Source organism: Anomaloglossus baeobatrachus, chromosome 1 (assembly GCF_048569485.1).
Source record: "Anomaloglossus baeobatrachus isolate aAnoBae1 chromosome 1, aAnoBae1.hap1, whole genome shotgun sequence".
In the NCBI taxonomy this organism is placed as follows: domain Eukaryota; kingdom Metazoa; phylum Chordata; class Amphibia; order Anura; family Aromobatidae; genus Anomaloglossus; species Anomaloglossus baeobatrachus.
In genome coordinates, this window is record NC_134353.1 from 279,881,943 (window position 1) to 279,905,893 (window position 23,951).

At 43.8% G+C, this 23,951-nt stretch overlaps 1 protein-coding gene across 5 annotated transcripts in view; it reads left to right on the forward strand.

The window, feature by feature from the left end:
- NPNT (nephronectin) overlaps positions 1–23,951 on the forward strand; it is a 138,506-nt gene that overhangs the window by 75,032 nt on the left and 39,523 nt on the right. For 2 of the 5 annotated variants that reach the window (XM_075350403.1, XM_075350412.1), the window contains 7 exons: positions 185–277; positions 3,721–3,813; positions 11,423–11,542; positions 12,282–12,401; positions 13,578–13,712; positions 13,951–14,073; positions 19,404–19,988. In XM_075350403.1, the coding sequence (XP_075206518.1) occupies positions 185–277; positions 3,721–3,813; positions 11,423–11,542; positions 12,282–12,401; positions 13,578–13,712; positions 13,951–14,073; positions 19,404–19,988 (1,269 nt within the window). The remainder of the gene's footprint in view (positions 1–184; positions 278–3,720; positions 3,814–11,422; positions 11,543–12,281; positions 12,402–13,577; positions 13,713–13,950; positions 14,074–19,403; positions 19,989–23,951) is intronic. The other 3 variants (XM_075350420.1, XM_075350439.1, XM_075350429.1) reach the window with 2 other exon arrangements.

The following is a 23,951-nucleotide window of genomic DNA, read 5'->3' on the forward strand; positions in this document are numbered from 1 at the left end:
TCTTGAAAAAAACAAACACCGGACATCTCTATTTAACATGATACAGCATTAGACTACATTGTACGGTAATTAATTTGGAATCTTCCAGATCCAGAAGCAACAAACTATAAATGGGAGGATTAAAATAATGAAATATTCCTCGGTGACTTAATGATGTTAATCTTTTCTATCTCTGTTTCTGTAGCCGTTTGCCAATCAGGATGTAAACATGGGGACTGTATAGGCCCCAATAAGTGCAAATGTCACCCTGGATACACTGGAAAAACTTGCAATCAAGGTACATGTGCTTTTTATTATTGCTTAGGTATTGCATGTATGTTATGAAATAGTACCACATAATTGAGTTTAGCAAACAAAATTGTAGGACCCTGGTCCAGCGGCCACGTCGATTGTCCATGACCATAGTACCAGAGTCCTGGGAACCTTCTACCTGTGGGATCCCCATTTTGGCATGGATACAGCAGGTAGAAGAAGGTTCACAGGACTCTGTCCTGGCATCCAAGGCGTACCAACAGGCTGCTGGATCAGGGTCTTGCTAATCTTTTTGCTCAACTATATTATATAACAATTAAAATAAAATATAATTGTATTGTGTTGATGAAAACTTCAGCATGAACCAAATTGCAATCAATATTATATCAAGAGATGTTTGTAGGATCAACCTTCCATTGGATCCCATTACTGTACGTGTTGACAACCAGACACAATATGGCAACTGTAAGCTAATCTTCTGCCACTCTATATTGGAAAATCTATTGAAGAGCCATACTTAAGACATGCTGCATTTCAATAACACATCACTGAGCCCAAAATTCTACAAAAACACCAAAAATTAAGCACTTAAATACTGTAAAACACTGTGGCCATTATTCATCAAAGTGTTTACACCACAAACCAAATCACTCTGCAAAGCCGAAGTTGCTCAAAAAAAACGCAGCCATTGGCGTTTTCACATTACTTTCCACCAGCTCCGAGGGAAAAATTGGACTTGTGCACAGCCCCATAGAAAAACATAGGATCGATTGTGATTTGCTGATATGTCAGATTGCACTTGGACCAAAAATGTGTGAGCAGACCAAAGTAGAAGGGCAGGGGGGTCTCACTACTCAGATCCCTCCAGTTCAGGTGGTTGCTGCAAATGAGCATCAATATTTTCTAAGCACTGAGTAAAGGTATTCTGAAGTCCCTAATGCATAACCTAAGATGCATTTAGTTGGGGCGAATATCTGCTTATAAAAATCTGAACTTTAAAGGTCCGTTCAAGCTATATTGGTAAGAACAATTGTTAATGCAACCATTGTGTAATCATACAGCATGCATATTGTTGTCGCCATATCTCTTATTTACACAGGATGACATGTTGCCTACAACAATGATTTTTATGCTGGCATTGATGATCCGATCAGCTAGATCGGTGGAAGTTTACAAAGGTCAATAATTAGGAAGGAGCATTGTTCACCAATTATCGGCCAATATAAATGGACTGTACGAGAGGTTATCAATATCAGGTCAGCGGGATCTGACAACCAACACTTCCACCCGGCAGAGTCTGCTACACATTGAATGGAGTTTTGCTGTTCAGCTCTGTATAGTCTTTTTATCCAGCTGATGCTGGAGCTGCTGACAGATGATTACTGCTGAATGTCGGACCCCCACTGACCTTGAAGACCTATCCTAAAGATACATTTACATGGGCTGATCTTGGTCTGTTAAAAAGCACAAATTCAATATTTATTAGTTAAACAGCACTCACTTACTGCTTTGTTTCCAGGTGCCAATTAAAGCTAAAGGGAAGAGACAGATTGCTAATACGATTCTTATGTCCCCATACAGAATCACAATTTTGGCAGCACATTCTCCGTTTATACTGAGCAATGTGCTGCCGATAACAATTTTTTCGCTGGTGTAGGTGGTCAGCATGTTTACATGGTCTGAAAAGTACAAGCATTCTTATGAACACTTGTTCGCCATTTCTGCCCATCTAAATGGGCATTATTATATTTCTGGACAACCCCTTTAAGCTCTCTGCACGTCAATATTATAATCCAGTGCAACCAGTGTGATAAAGTGGCGCTGTCTACTGAAGAAAGCGGCAGCATTTTTCTTTTCTTCTAGAATCTCTTTACAGTCAACTGGAATTACTCTTTTATCTTTGTTTGCTTATAAGCATAATACACAAATGATTGTTTTAGAAAATGTAGAAACTACACAAATTTAGTGTCACTATAAATGCAATATCCCGAACAATAAAGTCAACATGTCATCAATATAAGTTATAACAAAACCTCAGGGTAGGCACACATGTTGTGTATTTTATGCAGATTTTGTTGCGGAAAGTTCTATAACTGTCCTGTTCATGTGAAACAAGAACTTTTTAGCTGCAGTGATTTCAGCAGCAAAATCTACAGTGTGGGAATTCCCCCTGAAAAACAATGGCAGTATTGCTGTTTTTTTCCTCAATACCTGTCATCCCCCCAAAAATGTAAGTTTTTTTATGGTGTCCTTAAGTAACTATTTACCCTGCAAAAAAGTCCTGGTATGAATACATGGTATGACTTTCACAAACCAGTGGATGGTGGAATGTATAGTTTATGCCTCAGCCATGAATTTAGGTAAAGTTCGTGTTTACATAGATAGTTACAGCCTATTCTAAAAGTTACCCAAGGATAAGGATAGGTTCACAGGTCCTGTAGTCATCCGTTAGCACAGATTCGTTAGAGATCTTCTTGCAAAAAAGTTGGGCAAACACAACATTTTTGTCCATTGTTAAATAACGGATGTCAGCCAGATTGCTATATATTGCCCAGTAGTTATTGATCCTTAAACAGATTGTTATTTATTGTTAAATTGTAAGGAACCGTTAACAAATTGCTATTTATCGTCCTTTTGTAACGGATTTGTTAAGAAAACAACGGATCTATTACAAATGCAAATACAACGGATCTCTAAATAGCAATCCATTAACAGATCCATTGTCTATACCATGTAAAAAACTGATCTGTCAGAAGTCAGTTTCCCAACGGATCCGTTCTAATGGATGACTACAGGGCATGTGAACTTAGCCTAAAGTTGGTGTGAACTACGCAGTTTCTTGAGCACATTTTATGCCTTTATTTTCTTTGAGACATCATTGTTTTTTCATGGTTGTGCTCTGTACTTAGGTTCCACCTTTACATTAAGCACTATATTAGACATTTCCAATTATTCTTGCAAAAGGTAAATAAAACCCATGTGGCATGTGGCTGGTTTGCCAACGGTCCAGAAATTCCAGGACAGTCTGTAAAAATAGGGCACTTTTTACCCTGTTCGTAAAAAAATGTAAGGCATTCGTGATTTTTTTTAAGTTGAAGAAACTTATACAGATTATTTTGACTGTAATTATCATCATTTTACAGTTTACAGTGAATTCAGCTGATGTCTGCATATAATAATTATTTGCTGTAGACATGGATCATTTATATCATAATGATTTATTATGGTTTTACAATAAGTCCATAAAAAATATTTTCTGTCCGTGATTTTTTTATAAGCTTTCTAATAGAAAATAGAAAAATAGAAAGTCAAGTTAGCAACCCTACCTTGTGGATATAATTTAGTAGATGATCCTCCTATATGATATGTGTAAATAAGTCCTACTGTTTCATATTTTATTGGTTTCCTTATGTAATCCACAATCCACACACAAGAATTGTTAACTTTATCTTCCTCCATCATATGAAGATGAGCGCCTGTTGACCATCCAGCCTGACTGGTATCATGAAGTGCCCGTTTTCTATCCTGTCGAATATCCAACTACAGAGTTCCCTCCTGGGGGTGAGAATAACTATTGTCTACTACGCCACTGCACTTCTTCTTAGAGCATGGCTGTAGAAGAATGAGCAGATTCTTTGGCAGAAGACTGCCTTTTTTAACGTTGAAGTTATGGCTTTGCCTTGAAGACCAAGCTTTGAAAGGCATGCAAATCAAATATGGAATGCAAGAAGCTTCCTCTTCTGAGAATGATATCTTTTCTTTATCTATTCTATCTAATCTACCTATTCCTATGGCACAATCTATTTTTCACATTCGCACACATAGGGAATTATAATCTTAAGGCCTCCATACACCAAAGATAAAAATTAGCCAAAATAAGCGATTTTAACCATGAAAAACAGTAGTCGGCTGCTCTGGTGAAGATTGGACCACAATGCGTGGATTCGCCACGGGTCTTCCAGCCCGAACGTGACAGCTCCATATATTTCTATGAAGCTGTCATGCTCGGCTCGGGAGACCCATGGCCAGCCTGAACATTGCAGTTTGATCTTGGATCAATTTGTATGGACGCCTGAATGCACCGTAAGATATTTGGTATACAATATGAGAACACATAAACATGACAAACCCTGTACCGGTGCACCCTGTCCCAACATTTGCTCTTATTCCTATTTTCTCTATGGGAATATTTATCTTTGATATGTATTTTCCCATATAAGAGTGATTATGTTAATGACTCCAGAACAGTATGGGCCCTTATGTAACATTATAGATCCATACATCATAAATAAGTAATATGACTATGCACCTAAGAACTAATTACCACAGAAAATTACTTTAAATTTAATCTATTATCTATTAGAACCCATCTAAGCCATCTAAATGGGCTTTTAGGTAATAGAAAGTTGAATAAAATGATACCTTGATATCTAAGATCTGATGTCTAAAGCTGGTGTCACACTAAACGACAGCGACAACGACGTCGCTGTTACGTCACCATTTTCGGTGACGTAACAGCGACCTTGTAAGTCGCTGTTATGATCGCTGCTTAGCTGTCAAACACAGCAGAAGCAGCGATCATAAGGTCGCTGTGCTACATGTTCAGAGAGCAGGGAGCCGCGCTTAGCGCTGGCTCCTTGCTCTCCTGCAGCACACATCGGGTTAATTAACCCGATGTGTGCTGCAGCTACATGTCACAGTTCAGAGAGCAGGGAGCCGCGCTTAGCGCTGGCTCCTTGCTCTCCTGCAGCACACATCGGGTTAATTAACCCGATGTGTGCTGCAGCTACATGTCACAGTGCAGAGAGCAGGGAGCCGCGCGCACTGCTTAGCGCTGGCTCCTTGCTCTCCTTGCTACAGTATACATCGGGTTAATTACCCGATGCATACTGCAGCCACATGTCACAGTGCAGGAGCCGGCGCTGGCAGCAAGAGCGGAGGCTGGTAACCAGCGTAAACATCGGGTAACCAGGGAAAGGGCTTCCCTTGGTTACCCGATGTTTACGCTGGTTACAGCTTACCGCAGCTGCCAGTGCCGGCTCCTGATCGCTTCATTTCGTCGCTCTCTCGCTGTCACACACAGCGATGTGTGTGTCACAGCGGGAGAGTGACGACCAAAAAATGAAGCTGGACATTCAGCAACGACCGGCGACCTCACAGCAGGGGCCAGGTCGTTGCTGGATGTCACACACAGCGACAGCGACGGGACGTCGCTGCAACGTCACAGAAAATGGTGACGTAGCAGCGACGTCGTTGTCGTCGTCGTTATGTGTGACACCAGCTTTATTCCAGAGAAATCTACATTGTTCTTAAAATATAAATTGGCTGTTAAGATCTACGGGTCAGATACAGATCTGTATGAAAACCTGCCTCCAGAGCTTATTTTTAATGAATGGGGTAGTATGAGACATGTAAAGGCTGACAGTCTGCTCACTTAATCTTCATGTCTTATTTGACACCTCTGACCTTATCAGGGTGTCACAGGGAACTGCACTCCTTTCTTTTATGGTGCAGAACTCATCCTCCATGGTTCTGGGATCCTAACTCTGGTATTGTTCCCATCAGCACTCAAATCCTAACCACACCTCACACCACATCCTGTCAGGCACACCAGTGGGTGGTCTAGCTGGAAAAAGGCCACCCGCCTAGGGGTCAGGCAGACTGGTGGGAGGGACATAGTCAGTCTTAGAGTAGCCCTCAAAGAGTGAGTTGCTGGAGGGAGTTGTAGCTCCCTGGGAGACTTTGGTTAGGTTGCAGACAGTGGTCTTGGACTGTAGGAGTCGGAGACCCGGTCGCAGGGTATTGGAGAAGGGTGCCCAGACTTAGTTTTGGAGAACTGTCGGCACCAGAAAGTCCAGTAACCGGACCGCTACCGGGCAGGGTGCAGGACCCTAGATCAGGGAGTAGCTTCACGCAACATGGTAATTCACCTGTGGAGGATAGTCTTTATGAACTTTCCCCAAGAGCTCAGAGATCGAAGGCACCAACACAACGAGGGGGATAGGGCTTTCCAGCTTATGCGGCCTATATAAATTCCAAGTCTCAGCCATCGAGAGCACAGCTCCACTATTCTAATATATGGAGCGGGACCCTGACAGATTCTACAATTGTGCATGGAGGCAGGCTCCAGACCACTAACAATACCAGCAGGGCCGGATTCCCGGATGAGCTCCCCAGAGTTGCAGTGGCACCCAGAGACTTGCTTTATTTGTGTCAGAGTCTGCTTAATGGTTGCACCAATATCCGCACAGTCTGAGTGAATACACTGCTCTCCCTGCGTCCTGCCTGCCCACACAGCCCGCACCACGCTACCCTCCACCTATTCTCTAGAGTCCCGGGGTCTCCCCTACCCGTGGAGGGAACATCATCTGGCTGCCCCGCTTTATCTCCCCCGGGTACTCCCATCGGCAGTGGCGGTACTCTCCTTACCACGAACCACGAATGGCGTCACAAACTCTCCCTTGTAAATATTACCCCCCTTTTACATTTCGAAGTGGCCGCAAGCCCCCGGGTCCGGAGACCCTCGAGCCACAACGACCCCGGATCCGAGCAATTCGACTGCTGCAGGGGTGGCACATTTATGCTGGAGAATGATGTGGATTTCTCTGGAATCGCAGATATTAAGGTATCTTTTTATTCAATCTACTATGACTTCCATGACCATACAGATGGCTTAGGAAGTTTAATCCTACTGACAGATTCCGCTTGATAAAGTTTTTTCTCCACCACAAATGATATTTATCATTCATCCATAAGAATGGGGGAAGAGGAAAACAAACGAACACTATACAGTTGTCTCCATCAGTCCCATATATTTTGATTGAAACAGAATGGAAGGGCTTGAGTTGTAGTTGGGTATTAAATGGTCATAGTGGCCATAAAAGATTTTTTTTTGGCCTGATATAAAAAATTGTTTGCACAAAAATATTTTTTCCAACATGATGAAGTTCTACTTGTATTGCTACTGCTGATATACATACAAGGGGCTAATTTACCTTTATACTTCATTATTGGCTTCAGGATAATTTGAAGAACCTCTATAGTTAAGGCCCCCATTACATATTTGATAACTCATCCGAACCTGCTGAATTAGTCAGGATCAGTTGACTAACATATAGGGGCCTCTCAACTGTTCCTTGACAAATTATGTCAGAGGACATAAGGATCGAGTGGTTGGAATTCAACAGCATAATCTTTTTTTTTTTGATGGAGAGATAAGCTGCTGCCAAATGATTCTAGCTCAGCCGAGCTGAAATCTCCTTTGTATGGGAGTCCAGAGAGATAGCTGTCAGTTGAATGATAGTTCAGCCACCAGCTAATTAATGTGTATGGTCAGCTTTATGCCCTATGACCTACCGTAGGCATTATAATTAGGGATGATCGAATATCACAAATATTTGGCAATATTCGTCTTCGCGAATATTCGACGAATAGGTCGCCGCTATGCGCGAATATTCCATGCACAATGTAAATCTATGGGAAGCCCGAATAGTTGTTATTCGGCAACTATTCAGGTTTCCCATAGACTTACATTGCGCATCGAATATTCGCAAATAGTCGAATAGCGGCGACCTATTCGACGAATATGGGCGCTGCCGAATATTTAAGGTATTCGATCATCCCTAATTATAATGTCAAGATATTGTTAATAGTGCAGTGTTGGTTTACCAATTTGTGGGCATCCACTTATGTACAGGGTGGGATTTGGCCAGGCCCAATTTAGATGATGACATATTTTCCCATATAATATACAATTTGTCTATAGGACAAACCTGTGTTTTAAGTGTATTTTCTGGATCAACTATTTACTGTGTACACACGGTAGTTCTTCTATGTGCCTGTGCTTTCCTTCTGTCTTCATCTGAAGCACCTATTCAGACTACTGGCTGAACACCAAACGTCATGGAAGAAGCTTGACTTGTAAGCCTGCTGTTTTCTGTGCAATTCCCATATGCGGCATGATAATCTGTGCTATTGAGAAATCTACAATATGTTAACATATCTGACATTTCTTAATATCAATCAGTTTTGGGTAGAATACAGTTACACAGTTTGTCAAATGTCATGTTTTCCGCTGTCTAAAGGTGGCTTTACACACTGCAACATCGCAAACGACATCGCTGTAATGTCACCGGTTTTGTGACGTAATAGCGACCTCCCCAGCGACATTCCAGTGTGTGAAACACATCAGCGACCTGGCCCCTGCTGTGAAGTTGCTGATCTCTACAAATCGTTCAGGACCATTCTTTGGTCCTTTGTTTCCCGCTGTGCAGCATGATCGCTAGAAAGTCTCAGTGTGTAAAGGGGACTTTACAGCGACTTCGTTAGCGACTTCCCTTTCAAAAAGCTGCTTTACAACGTCCCCAGTGACTAGCTAGGTCGTTCTGCAGGTCTGGATCGCTGTTGCGTCATTGGCCAGGTCTGCCTGTTTGACAGCTCACCAGAGACTTTGTAGCGATCCCAGCCAGGTTGGGATCGCTGGTGGGATCGCTAGAAAGTCTCAGTGTGTAAAGGGGCCTTAACAAGTAAGTAGATTCTCTTGGGAGATGAAAGAATAAGCTTGTGCAAACTTACAACTGTTTATATAAGATTCCAGGTTGCCTTTTTCCTTGATTGGAAGTTCTCTTTTTTGGCTAAAGAGACAGCCAAGACAATTGTCATCATGATCCTTCTGGGAATGCCGGCTGTGAGTCGTCGTTCATAGGAAATTGTGATTTTTGCTATACAAAGCAGTGCTCATGCCCTGCTTTGTATACACAGGCGATAAGACGATCGCAGCTTCAATGCTCTAAGGAAAAAATATGAAAAAGAATTTAAAAAAAAACACAAAAGTTTAAATCCCCCCATTTTGCCACATAAAACAATAATTAAAAACCCCACATACTTGGCATCACCACTTTCAGAAATGTCTGATACATTGCCAATTTTCCAAGTTTTGCCACCTACAAAGAATGAAGAGGTCTGTAATTCTTATTGTAGGTACACTTCAACTGTAACAGATAGAATTAAAAAAAAATACAGAAAATCACATTATATGATTTTGAAAGAATTAATTTGTATTTTATTGCATGAAATAAGTATTTGATATAATAGAAAAACAGAACTTAATATTTTGTACAAAATCTTTTGTTTGCAATTACAGAGGTCAGACATTTCCTGTAGTTCTTCACCAAGTTTGCACACACTGCAGCAGGTATTTTGGCCCACTCCTACATACAGCTCTTCTCCAGATCTTTCAGGTTTTGGGGCTGTCGCTGGGCAACAATGAGTTTCAGTTCCCTCCAAAGATTTTCTATTGGGTTGAGGCCTGGAGACTGGCTAGACCACTACAGGACCTTGAAATGTTCTTATGGAGCCACTCCTAGATGCCCTGGCTGTTTGTTTTGGGTCATTGCCATGCTGGAAGACCCAGCCACAACCCATCGTCAATGCTGTTACTGAGGGAAGGAGGTTGTTGGCCAAAATCTCCCGATACATAACCCAAACTATACTCCCTTCAACACGGTGCAGTCGTCCTGTCCCCTTTGTAAAAAAGCGCCCCCAAAGTATGATGTTTCCACCCCCATTTTTCATGGTTGCTACAGTTTACCTGCGGTTGTACTCATCCTTCTTCTTCAAAACAGGGTGAGTGGAGTTGATACCAAAAAGTTCTATTTTTGACTCATCTGACCACATGACCTTTTCTTATATCTCCTCTGGATCATCCAGATAGTCATTGATAAACTTCATATGGGCCTGGACATTTTCTGGCTTGAGCAGGGGGACCTTGCATTTCCTGCAGAATTTTAATCCATAATGGCATAGTGTGTTACTAATGGTAATCTTTGAGACTATGTTCCCAGCTCTCTTCAGGTCACTGACCAGGTCATCCTGTGTAGTTCTGGGCTAATTCCTGACCTTTCTCAGAATCATCCTTACCTCAAGAAGTGAGATCTTGCATAGAGCCCCAGACCAAGTAAGACTGACAGTCATCTTGTGTTTCTTCCATTTTATAATAATTGTGCAAGCAGTTGTTGCCTTCTCACCAAGCTGCTTGCCTATTGTCCTGTAGCCCATCCCAGCCTTGTGCAGGTCTACAATTTTCTTCCAGGTGTCTTTAGACAACTTTTTGGTCTTGGCCATGGTGGAGAAGTTGGAGTGTGATTGATTGAGTGTGTGGACAGGTGTCTTATATAAAGGTAACAAGTTCAAACATGTGCAATTAATACAGGAAATGATTGCAGAGAAGGAGTGCTTCTTAAAGAAAATATAACAGATCTGTCAGAGCCAGAATTCTTCTTGGCTGGTAGGTGATCAAATACTTATTTCATGCAATAAAATACAATTTAATTCTTTAAAAACCATACAATGTGATTTTCTGGATTTTTGTATTTTGTCTGTAACAGTTGAAGTGTACCTATGATAAAAATTACAGACCTCTCCATTCTTTGTAGATGGGAAAACTTGCAAAACCGGCAGTGTATCAAATACTTTTTTCCCCTCTATATCATCCTCTCCTTATTAAATTGGAAAGTAGGACACATGTTGGGAGCATAAAGGAGTTTTGTACAAGTCTGTAACCATGGAAACAGTTAGGCCTGCAGAGGAGCAGGATACTTAGGCCACGTGCACACATTGAGTATTTGGTGAGTTTTTTACCTCAGTATTTATAAACCAAAACTAGTAGTGGGGAAAATTACAGACGTGGTGCTGGTGTTTCTATTATACTTTTCCTCTGATTGTTTCCTCCTGGTTTTGGCTACAAATACTGAGGTAAAAAACTCACCAAATACTCAGTGTGTGCACGTGGTCTTATGGAAAATTTGAAACAAAGACTATTTGTAAAATTGTTTAAAAATTAAACAGATAGTTGCAAAAGTCTGCATGTCTTACAAATATGTAGCGATAATAGGTAGCTAACATTTTGACTGAATTTTGGAATTCCATGATATTGTGCTATAAACCTACAATAGATTCTCTGGAGGTTTCTTGGTATGTTGGTTGTAGGGGTAAAGACCCAATGGTCACACTAATTACACAGGTAAATACTGTTTAATTCTCAGGGTCTAAGGACATTCTCATCACTCACATGGTAATTATACTTTGGCTACAGTCCTGTAGAGATACAGAAATAAAACATACTGCGCTATTAAAGATTTCCAAGATTAAATAAGTATTTTACTCCATACAGATCTGAATGAATGTGGATTAAAGCCTCGGCCGTGCAAGTACCGTTGTATGAATACATACGGGAGCTACAAGTGCTATTGTCTGAACGGATACATGATGATGCCCGATGGAACGTGTTCAAGTATGTCCGTTCTCTGCCTCGCATTGTTATATCCTCATTAGTGGCTGCTGATCTATTGAAATGTGTGACCACTGGCATTGATCTCTGTTCTGCTTGTTCCTATTTTTCAACCACTGCAAAAAGATTTGTTTGTGCTCTCATTAAGTCACTTTTGTAAATGCTTGTACCAACAAAAATGGTAGAAATACATTTTGTGAATTGGTGAAAATACTATATAGACCTAATAGGAAGTTTTACATAAAGTGGGGTTCTATATCTGTTAGTAAACTGTTTAAGATTTAAAGGAGCTCATTTACATACACAGGAACACCCAGCTTGGCCAAAGTCTACTGTGGTTTTTATGAGAAAGACACTGCCAGATGGCCCTGATGGTGGCTTATTCCTTGGGAGATCAAATGGATCTGTACTGGGAGACTTCGGAAGACCCCATGCAGATTAGGCTGTCAGACAATACAGCCAGTATCGTTGGCTTCAGTTGACTTTTGTCTAATGGGTAGGGGCTCTACCTGAATTCCATTTGATTCTTCAGTACTGGTGCCACTGACATCCCCAATGACAACAGTTTTACAGATAAAATTATCATAAGCGCCAACATTTATTAAGTGAATACTTCATCTGTTAACAGGGGTAGTTCTGGTACAGGCCAATATAGTAATATTGCATTTATGATAGTCAAACTACTACCATTACCAGTAACAATAAACAGGGGGAACAAAAACATGTATATCTCTTCCGTCAGATGCACACACCTGCTCTATGGCAAACTGTCAATATGGATGTGATGTTGTAAAAGGAGAGGTCCGGTGCCGCTGTCCTTCCCCTGGTTTGCAGTTAGGAGCAGATGGTAGAACATGTGTAGGTAAGTGGTACCTGGACTTCATTGTGTCATTTTTAAGCTATGTAGATTTTTTCCAGGCTCCGAAATCTGTATATGTGAAAATAAAAATTGTAATTACCTGGACGTGAATGGTGATTTTGTGTTGGCATGGCCATAGGGGAACTAACAATAATATTATACAAATCTTAATAATAATCTCTAGATATTAGTCTAAATTGACAGTTAATTATACTTACATGTATGGTAGTTTTATCCTGTTGACTTAACAGCAATCCATGTATGATTCAGCCTGACATGTCATTGTAGGCAATGAAGAATATTGATGTTTTACTGTTCATTAAGATAGGCAAAACATCTCTCGGTTTGTGGCCATAGTGTAGGGCACACACTCATTAGATAAATGTTGGTTGAATGTGCTGATTCGGACGGGATTAATCAACCACCGAATCTGTACAAGGGAATAAAAGCTCTTGTAATCTAAGATACCAAGTCCTTCTTTTGGCTTGAGCTTAGTAGTAAACACTGTTGCCTTGTAGCTTTTCATACAAGTACTCTAGGAAAGTGCTATTTCATCTCACCCTCATATGGAAACAAAATCCACGGTCTGATGAGCCATGTGGTGCGTGGAATGGAGCAGGCAACTGGTCCCAAGCAATGTAGAAAGGATGTATCCAGCACTCATCCCAAGTTGCAATAGAAAATTTAACAGAAAACAAAAACCCAGCTCACCAATAGCGGTAGAATGCTTGTGGAGCATGGAAAACGTCTTTGACCGGCAGTGAAAATGTGAAAATCCAACAGTAAAGAAGATCCAGCTCCGACCGATACAACTGAAGTCCTGTATTGAAAAATTAAAATCCAAATCCACACAAGACAAAAAATAGTAAAAAAAATATTAGATGAAGACAATGATGATGTGAACACTGAAGTCCATTTGGGGCAACAAGCTGGAATAGACGAGAAAAAAGACAGGTTCAGAGTTCTAAGAAAGGATTCTCCAAAATCACTATTTCATGATGATACAAGAATGTACTCAACAGGTCTGTCGGGGGAGCTGAATTGTTCTGTTTCATGAATGGATTTTACTTTCTTCTTGTCAGGAATACCAGATATAATTCTGGAACACGCATTTCCACAGTATTTCATTTTTTTATGTAAGTTACTAAAGCACACTTCTCATTAATGTCTCTTTGCTAGATGTTGATGAGTGCACAACAGGAAAGGCTGTATGTCCAAGATTTCGGAAGTGTGTAAACACATTTGGAAGCTATATTTGCAAATGCTATCCTGGATATGACTTAATCCATGCGCATGGGAAATACCAGTGCTTTGGTAAGTTCAAGCTTCTTATATAGGGCACTTGTATTTGCCCAATATCAATGACTCTGAAGGATGACAGAACAATGATAATGTTTCTAATAAATAAGCATTCATTCACAGAAAAGACTTCGAAGGTTAGTAATAGTTATATAACACAGCAAATTATAGGATGGGATATGCTCCAATTTAGGCCACTTCTCTAGGTATTGCTAATGTGACTCTTGTATACCTGTTTTTTCTCTATGCACAGATATCGATGAGTGTTACACTGGGGACTATCAATGCAGTAACTATGCTAGATGCTACAATACACAAGGCTCCTACAAGTGCAAATGCAATGAAGGCTACCGGGGCAATGGAGCTGAATGCACACGTAAGTGTTATTTAGATGTTATCCAGTATAATGGTGCTTTCCTGTAGATGTGCAATGCATTAGGCTTTAAGTAGGGGAATGAAAATCACTAACCATTAAAGGGAGAATAGCAGTATGGGCTGATAAAGACCGTGCACTGTTTAGTTGGATCAGACATATACAGCTCACTATTTGCATGATTATATAACCAGTTTCAGGGAATAAATGGAATGAAAGACTTATTATGGAATGTCAAGATAGAAAGCTCAAACATGGGAGTCCTACTCAATACAAAGAAGACAAAGATATTGACTATTGCCACGTACGACTGGGATACATTGAGATGGATAGCAAATGGAAGTTGTAAAGGACTTCAACCTACTCGGATGAATGATCAGTCAAGGTGCTGCGACGAAACTAGAAATCAATAGGAGAATAGCTATGTGCCAATGAACAATGAAGTCACGAGACAAGATCCTCAAATCGAGGAACATTTCACTGGTGATAGATATGGACCATACATAATCTGGTTTTCCCTGTGGTAACATACGGATACAAAACCTGGACGATAAAGAAACAAGATAGAAGAAGCTACACCTTTGAAATGTATTGCTGGACAAGGATGCTATCAATACCATGGATTGCAAAAAGAACAAACAAATTTTGGAACAAATAAAGCCAGACATGTCACCCGAAGCAAGATCACCAAGCTACAACTTGCCTACTTTGGACACATCATATGAAAGCAATCACTGGAGAAGGACGTCATGATCAGAAAAGTATAAGGAACAACACGAAGAGGAAGACCAGCAACCCCATGGCTTGATGCTATCAAGATAATGGTAGAGAACAGCCTAGTGAACCTATCTAGGCTTGCACAAGATCGATCTTCCTACAGTGTTCATCCATCAAGTCACCATGGTTCCATATCGAGCTGAAGGCCATTAAAAGAAAAAAAGTCAGGGAACTCAGTCCCTCTAGTTCCTTGGCTCCATTTGGTGACATCTGGAGTTACAATAGTGTGCTACTTGAAGCAGGGAAGTCATCAAACAACTCTCAAAGTACCTAGTCAAATCTGTGCCACGTTTTCATCCCAGTGGGCCTGTGAAAGTGATTATGGTTTTCTCATAAGAAGAAAGGCGGCACTTTTGAATTTATCCGGTTTGGAGGATGTGTGTGTCTGTTGAGGGCATCTATCTATTGCTGTGAGTAGCATCTTTTGCACTGACGGAGTGCAGAGCATTTAACCTTTGATGACTCCCCTGAAGAGTGAGTTTAATGAAACGCGTCGGGAGTATGCATTTATCTGCAACTAACTAACCAAGGAGGGGCTATGTATGGTACTTCTGAAGTCTGTCTTAGAACCATCAGTGGAGCCTCAGCTTGGATTATCTGTGAGTCTATCTAAAATTTGGTGAGACCATTCCTTTTTCTTGGCGAGATCCATCTATCTATAAGAATGGCTTCTTAGGCTGTTAAAACTGGTTTTGGTTCTTACACATTCCCATTTAATGTATTCCAAATCCTCCTCCTGAGGGTGGTTCCTCCGGTTGTGAGGTTTTGGATTTGATCCAGCCAGAATTTATGGTGGTATTTGTATCTATATGGAAATTGTTTTTGTGTGCCTCACATGTGGTTTTGGTCCGTTTGAGCTTAAGCGGGCTTTACACGCTGTGACATCGCTAGTCGATGCTAGCGATGGCGAGCGTGATAGCGCCCGCCCCTATCGTTATGCCAATATGTGAAGATCGCTGCCATAGCGAACATCATCGCTATGGCAGCGTCACACGTACTTACCTGCTCGGTGACGTCGCTGTGACCGGCGAACCGCCTTCTTTCTAAGGGAGCGGTTCGCTCGGCGTCACAGCGACGTCACTAAGCGGCTGCCCAATCATAGCGAAGGGGCGGAGATGAGCGGGACGAACATCCCGCCCACCTTCTTCCTTCCTCATTGCTGGCGTGTGGCAGGTAAGGAGAGGTTCCTCGTTCCTGCAGCGTCACACGTAGCGATGTGTGCTGCCACAGGGACAAGGATCAACTTCGCCCAAGCGACAGCAGCGATAATTGGGACAGGACCCCCATGTCAATGAGGAGCAATTTTGGATGTTTTTGCAACGATCCAAAATCGCTCCTAGGATTCACACACAACGAGATCGCTACAGCGGCCGGATGTGCATCACAAAATCCGTGACCCCAACGAGATCGCTATAGCGATCTCGTAGCATGTAAAGCCACCCTTAGTGACCAAGGATCATATGTGTTATCTTTTAATTTTCCACGTTTTTAATCAGTGATCCTTTATCACTTCTTAAAGAGCACCCATTAGGCCTAAGCCACATGGCGAGAAAATCGGTGCGAGTGGAGTGCGATAAAACATCGCATTCCACTCAGACCAATTCTAGCCTGTGTGTCAGCGCACATGAGTGATTATTTTCTCAGCCCTAATCGGACCGAGAAAACAATCGCAGCATGCTGCGATTGTAAAGCGAGACTCTTTTCTCTCGTACCCATTCAAGTGAATGGGGCGAGAGAAAAATCGCACTGCACTCGCGGTACACCGGTGTACCATGCAAGCGTGCGTGCAGCACGAGAATCGCAATAGCTGGCTACGGAGGAGAGAGGGAGATAAATCCCTCCGTCCCCTCTGCAGCGCTGGCCCGCCTCTCCACAGAGACGGGCCACCCCCCGCAGCTGAGGTCCGCTCGCATGGTCGGACCGCAGTCGCAGGGATACTAGCATGAAACTCGGCTCCTGCTGTGCTGCCAGCGCAAGCCGAGTGTCATGCGAGCATCGCACTAGTGCCCCGTGTGGCCCCGGTCTTAAAGTTTAAGTTTTATTGCATAGTCCATGAACTAAAAAAAGTAAGAGAAAAAAAAAAAACATTTTGCTAGTTTTGTACTCTAACCACAGAGGGTTTATATTACGAGGTATATTTGCTACATATTTTTGGTTTTCTCTTAACTCTTAAATCCAGCTAAAGATAACTGCACCAAAAAAAAGTTATTTTTAGTGCTGTGTTTTTTTCAAACTGAATTTTTAAAAATCACTTGGTTATTAATGCATTAAAAAAAGGAATTGTTTACTATAGATGCACCTTCCTTGTATGAGCCTTCTTATTTATCCAATTGAACCAAACGTGACATAATTACTACAGAGCTTTACTTTTAGAAAAGTTGGGTTGGGGCTCACCCCCTGTTCTTTAATGGCCACTGTAATTATAAATATATCTTTATTTAAAGGGAACCATCCAGGAAATAACTTTTTCGCATGTAATTAAAGTGCCTTTAAAAATTATTCATACTCCATGAACTTTTCAACATTATTTAGTAGCCTCTAACAGATTTTCTTCTTGGAATGCCCTGTATTTACCACCCAGTTTTCAGGGTGATGTGCAGTGTTAGTTTTCCGCCACACACCTTTTTGACCAAAAAAGTTTTACTTTGGACTTATCTGCTCTGAACACCGTCTTTCACATGCTATCTGTGTCCCCTTCATGGCTTTTTGCAGATAGAAAATAGGACCTCTTATGGTTTGCTTTCAAAAAAACACTTTCTTCTTGCCGCTCTCATAAAGGCCAGATTTATGGAGTATATGACTAAAAGTTTTCCTGTGGACAGATTCTCCCACCTGAGTCGTGGATGTCTGTAGCTCCATTAGAGTGACCATGGGCCTCTTGACTCCTTCTCTAGTTAGTACTTCTTTGCTTGTGATGTCAGTTTAGGTGGACGGCCATGTCTTGGTAGGTTTGCAATTGTACCATTTTTGTATGATGGATTAAACAGTGCTCCATGAGATGTTCAGAGCTTGGGATATTTTTTTTCTTTTTACAACCTAATCCTGCTGTATTCTTCTCCACTACTTTGTCCCTGACCTGTATTGTGTGTTCCTTGGTGTTCATGATGCTGTTTGATCCCTAATGGTCTCAAACAAACCAGGCCTTATTTAGAAAACTGTCATTTCCAAATACTTGTTACTAAAGCGGGCTTTACACGCTACGATATTTCTAGCAATTGCTAGCGATATCGTACGCAAAATCACCCGCCCCCGTCGTGCATGCGATATCGTGTGATCGCTGCTGCAGCGAACATTATCGCTACGGCAGTGTCACATGCACTTACGTCGCTGTGACTGCTGAACAATCCCTCCCTCAAGGGGGAGGTGCGTTCAGCATCACGGCGACGTCACTAAGCGGCTGGCCAATCAAAGCGGAGGGGCGGAGATGAGCGGAATGAACATCCCGCCCACCTTCTTCCTTCCTCATTTCGAGCGGGACGCAGGTAAGGTGAGGTTCCTCGCTCCTGCGGTGTCACACACAGCGATGTGGGCTGCCGCAGGAACGAGGAACAACATCTTTAAACAACCATTAACAATTTTTGGTTTTAGGACGACCTCTCCATGGTGAACGATTTTCACCACTTTGGAGGACGTATAAGGTCGCTGGTAAGTGTTACACGCTGCGATACCGTTAATTACGCCGGATGTGCATCACTAACGATGTGACCCCGACTATAAAACATTAACGATATCGTAGCGTGTAAAGCCCCCTTTAGTGTTGGCATATCACATAAAATTCCAATAAATACACTTAAGTTTGTGGGTTCTTGAGCTATTAATACTTTTTCTACGCACTTTATATAAGTATTTAGGGCACAATTCATCGAGAGTGGTGTTGTTCACACCGATCTTGATGAGAGTACATGCTGGAGTTAGATGCTCCAGATTCATGAAGAGATTCACGCCTCTTCATGAATCGTACATCTGACGAGTGCCATGCTCTACGCCCACATTCTCACTCCAATCATGTGCTGTAGTGAGATTTCTGGAGTAAAGAACACCACAACTCGCCATGAATTAGTCAACCTGTGGCACCCTGCCCTTGTCATGCCTAGGTCAGGGGCAAAAAAATTGAAAAATTTAGCTGCAACTCTGATTTTTGCTTAATGCAGAATTTTTGCTTGAAAGCTTTGATGAATCGGGGCCATAATCTTTCTCTGAAGGGCAAGTAATATTTTTAGATGTGCTAGAAGTTTTTAGCATTTCTTATATAAGGCAAGATTTATCATTGTGTTTTCTTTCAATATTGAAGTTAGATACATAGAAAAACTTGGAACCATTTTTACTAACTAAAGTTCACCACTAGATTTCATTATTAGGCTGTTCAGTCTTCTGGTGTGTGTATATAGTGTATGACTTTTATAATATTTGTGAGCCCTGGAGAAAAAGTAATAATTTTTCTTTTTTTTCACTTGCGATTTAAAACATTGACTATTGCGAATATGAAAACGATATTCCTAAATATTGAATTAATAATACAGAGATGGTAGATAATGCTATGTTGTTTTTTCTTACAGCAATTCCCCGTGTGATGATTGATCCTCTAGGTCCACATAATTTTCTACCAGGTAAAGATAATACGAGAAACATAATTAAAGGAAATGGCAGCACATTAAGTGGTAGTGAAGGAAGCAGCAACAGGATCCCAGACTTTGGCTCCAGACATCCTAAGTGGCCTCCCTCACCCTCTATTACAGCAAAGCCTCAGCCAAAGACACCCAAGCCCACAACTAGGCCAGCTCCACCTGTAACATGGCCACCAAATCCTGTAACAAGGCCAGCACCAAAGCCAGTAACTAGGCCACCACAGCCAGCAACCAGACCTCCGCAGCCAGCAACAAGGCCACCGCAGCCAGCAACAAGGCCACCGCAGCCAGCAACAAGGCCGCCGCAGCCAGCAACAAGGCCGCCGCAGCCAGCAACAAGGCCACCACAGCCTGCCACTAGGCCACCACAACCAGTCACAAGACCACCGCAACCACCAACAAAGCCACCAACAACTAAATCACCAATAGTTACAACAGTTCCACTTCGGTTTTCTACAAGGATACCAGACAATAACAGGATCGATGACCAAGGAAAACTAAGAGGAGATGTGTTTAGTAAGTATTTCAAAGACATTTTTTTACATTTCATGTAGTAGTTTTAATAGTTGAAATATTATATACAGAACAAGGCATCTGCTAAGCAGTAGAAAGAATAGACGCACCACTGTATTAGGTATTGGGCCCCTTCAATCTGTGCTAATAGTGCTCCCACTGAGTTATTTGGGCATTACAGCCCCTTTATTTTCTTTAGGAGCACTATCATGACAGCTTGGAGAGCCATGGTTCCTTATGCAAGCTAAAGGGACATGACACAGTGCAGTTCTTTTTTTGTGATCAGTGGGAATAGCACATACTGCTGCTGTATTCTATCCAGAAAAATACCCCAAGTACAATGCCAAGCAGTTAAAAAAATAAAAATTAAAAAGCCGAGTGACAATATGAAGTGATGGGCCTGGGTCGCCTCTGGCTGTGTAGTCGTGGCAGCAGTGAATTCGAGGCACACCCCTGGCTCCATCACTCCTTCAATGTTGAGGACTGGCTTGGTGGGGCAGTGTGTGACGGCGCCTTCGCCGGATGGTGCACAAACAGTCTTCAGGCAAAAGCTGGTTATAATAAAAGATGACATTTATTTGCACAATACAATCCGGTCAGCAGAATTCGGCACTTTCTGTGGAGCTGGGGACAACCTGCCCAAACGCGCCCTCTGGTGGGGATATGCCCTGGGTACTCCGCTTCTCCGGGCTCCCACTCCTAGGTCAAACACACACCGGACCCACACCAGCGATTTCTGACCTTGAGGTTACGTTCCCCTCCGTTGCTCCGGCGTCCCCTGGTGTTCCGCTCACACACACTGCCACCGATGTTCACACACTGCTGTCCCGGATCCCACTCTAGCACACACACACAGACCTTCCCTAGACATCCAGCCGACTCCTTCTTCCCCGGTGGCAACAGCCGTCCCACCCGGCCACTAGGGGGTGCCCTAACATTGCAATACAATACAATATTAAAAAAAATACAACATTTTTATTAACAACATTTCCGGTCCTTTAGTAGGGGTTATGAGCACCCACTACATGCCTCCCCTCTTAAAATCTGAGCCTCCCGGCACGGCTCTTCTTTAAAACACACATAACATAAGAAAACCTTTAGTCCGGTTCACACCAACAGAGGCACCAGTTCAGCAGCGCTCCCGATCTTTAGGTGGCGCCCGGAGACGCAGCAGCGCTCCCGGTCTTAAATGGCGCCCGGAGGCTCAACAGCGCTCCCGGTCTTAAATGGCGCCCGGAGACGCAGCAGCGCTCCCGGTCTTAAGTGGCGGGCAACGGGCCCGTAGAACTTTTAACCCTTTGGAACAAGAACTTCTGCCGGTCTAAGAACGATACCGGTCTTCAAGCAGGGTATCTGCGGAGATCTATTCCGGGGGCCAGGACCGCTTCCACTTCTCCGCCTGGGCCTGTATGTAGGCACCCAGGGACTGCCCTGGTTGGCGGCGTACTCTCCGGAATGACACGGGGGCAAAAGATGGCTCTGCTGGCACAGCTTCTTCAGCTCCCGGCGGGGGTGATGGCGTCGCTACCCGGGGTGGTTGTGGCGTGGGTTGCGGCACGTCTAGGACTATGACCGGTCTATTGGTCACACTCTGATTCACCGCTACCACCGGGGTAACCCTCTCCGGGTCAGCGGTCGGGTCAGATGGTACTTCCGGTGCAGCTGCCAAGGTGCGCCTGGAATGAGAGGCCGCGGTCGGTACCGGTTTTGGGTGGCTCCGGCGCCGTTCCTGCTGCTCCTCCCACTCCAGCTCTTGTTGCCACTGGGCCGCTTCCCGGGCGGTCGGCATCCGAGTGACACCAACGGCAAACAGGCCGCGACTTCCCGCGTCCGGTAGGAATTGGACCTTCTCGCCCGGGTACAAAGTATGGAGCCTCTTGGGTAGGCCCTCCACATCCAGGTGAACCCTATTGTAGAAATAGTCGTCCCCCGTGTTGGCCTCGCGGATAAACCCGTAGCCCTCCTGCTGGTTAAATTTCACCACTATGCCAGTGGTGAATTGCAGGGCCAGCTCCTCACCGCCGGGACCGGACAACATTTCCCGGACGATGGTTTCGGCCAGCAGGCGTTCTCGGACAGGGTCGGGTACCGGGGACGGAGCTCTGGGGTGCGGTACGGGGGACGGGACGATTACCGGATCCCAAACGAAGCCCAGGTGGTCTTCCTCTAGCCGCTCGGCGATCACTTCGGCCGGCTCCCCAGATGGGACAGAAGGTATGGCGGCGGTGGCACCAGGCTGTGGTGTCTCCCAAGGGGAATACGTAATCCCCGGAATCCGGTCTCTCACTGGTGGCTGGGTGGCGTACGTGGCCCGTACTTCCGTAGTCGTACCTCCGGTCTTCGCATCCCACGTGGTCTTCCAGGTCACCTTCTCGGGACGCGTGGAACCTCCCGGCCCGATCGGAAGGTCTACTAGGGATGCCTCGCTTGCGGCAGCAAACTTGGGACGCCCCCGGCCTAGGCTGACCAGAGCCATGGTGGTGGCAAGTTCTTCTGGTTGTCCGGAAGTCTCCATCTCTGTCTCCGATCGCTGTACTAACAATGGCGGCGGCGTCAAAGCTGAGACTGAGGAGAGAGGAGGCGGGCCTTTGTTTCCCGCTCTTAAACAGATCCCTCCCCCAGCCTCACGCATCATCTTGACTCCTCCGCGGCGGTACTTCTTTTTCTTCCGAACACCGCCCACTTCGTATGTCTTCCTCAATGCCCTGGGACTGGCGCCTCCCCTCTTTGGGCGGAGTACTCTGTACCTCTTCTTCGGCACCGGCCAGCCCCAGGCTCTTTTGGCGCCAATTCTTCGCGCCCTTTCCTTATCTTCACAGATAACGGCCCTCTTGCCGCCATCTTGTGCCCGGTCCAACGCTGCGGGCACTGTGTTCTCTTCCCACCAGGGGACTGGAAATCTTCTCCCATAGGCGGGATCCTGTGCTCCAGGCACCACCTGATCTCCAGGTTCGTGGGTCCCTGGCAGGGGACTCGCATCCTGCCGACTACGCCACATGAAGTGATGGGCCTGGGTCGCCTCTGGCTGTGTAGTCGTGGCAGCAGTGAATTCGAGGCACACCCCTGGCTCCATCACTCCTTCAATGTTGAGGACTGGCTTGGTGGGGCAGTGTGTGACGGCGCCTTCGCCGGATGGTGCACAAACAGTCTTCAGGCAAAAGCTGGTTATAATAAAAGATGACATTTATTTGCACAATACAATCCGGTCAGCAGAATTCGGCACTTTCTGTGGAGCTGGGGCCAACCTGCCCAAACGCGCCCTCTGGTGGGGATATGCCCTGGGTACTCCGCTTCTCCGGGCTCCCACTCCTAGGTCAAACACACACCGGACCCACACCAGCGATTTCTGACCTTGAGGTTACGTTCCCCTCCGTTGCTCCGGCGTCCCCTGGTGTTCCGCTCACACACACTGCCACCGATGTTCACACACTGCTGTCCCGGATCCCACTCTAGCACACACACACAGACCTTCCCTAGACATCCAGCCGACTCCTCCTTCCCCGGTGGCAACAGCCGTCCCACCCGGCCACTAGGGGGTGCCCTAACATTGCAATACAATACAATATTAAAAAAAATACAACATTTTTATTAACAACATTTCCGGTCCTTTAGTAGGGGTTATGAGCACCCACTACAAATACATTCACAATTCTCATTGTTGTTATGGAGATAAGGAGGCTCTAGATCCTCATTACAATGATATGAAGGCTCCCATGTTCAAATCCATGTTTCCTGTAGAAAATTCCCTTTAAAAATGTGCACAGATTTCTGTTCCTTGTCTTTCTATCTCTTGTATAGTTTTTATTAAGAAATATATTAAGCTGCAAAACAAAGGATATTCATCCACTACAGGCATTACCTTACTGGTTACTGGTTACTTACTATGTTCCCTTAGAAATGATAAGACTAGATATTCGTCTACTAGAATTCGTTTGCTTGTAGAAGTAGTGACAAAAATAATAAGAC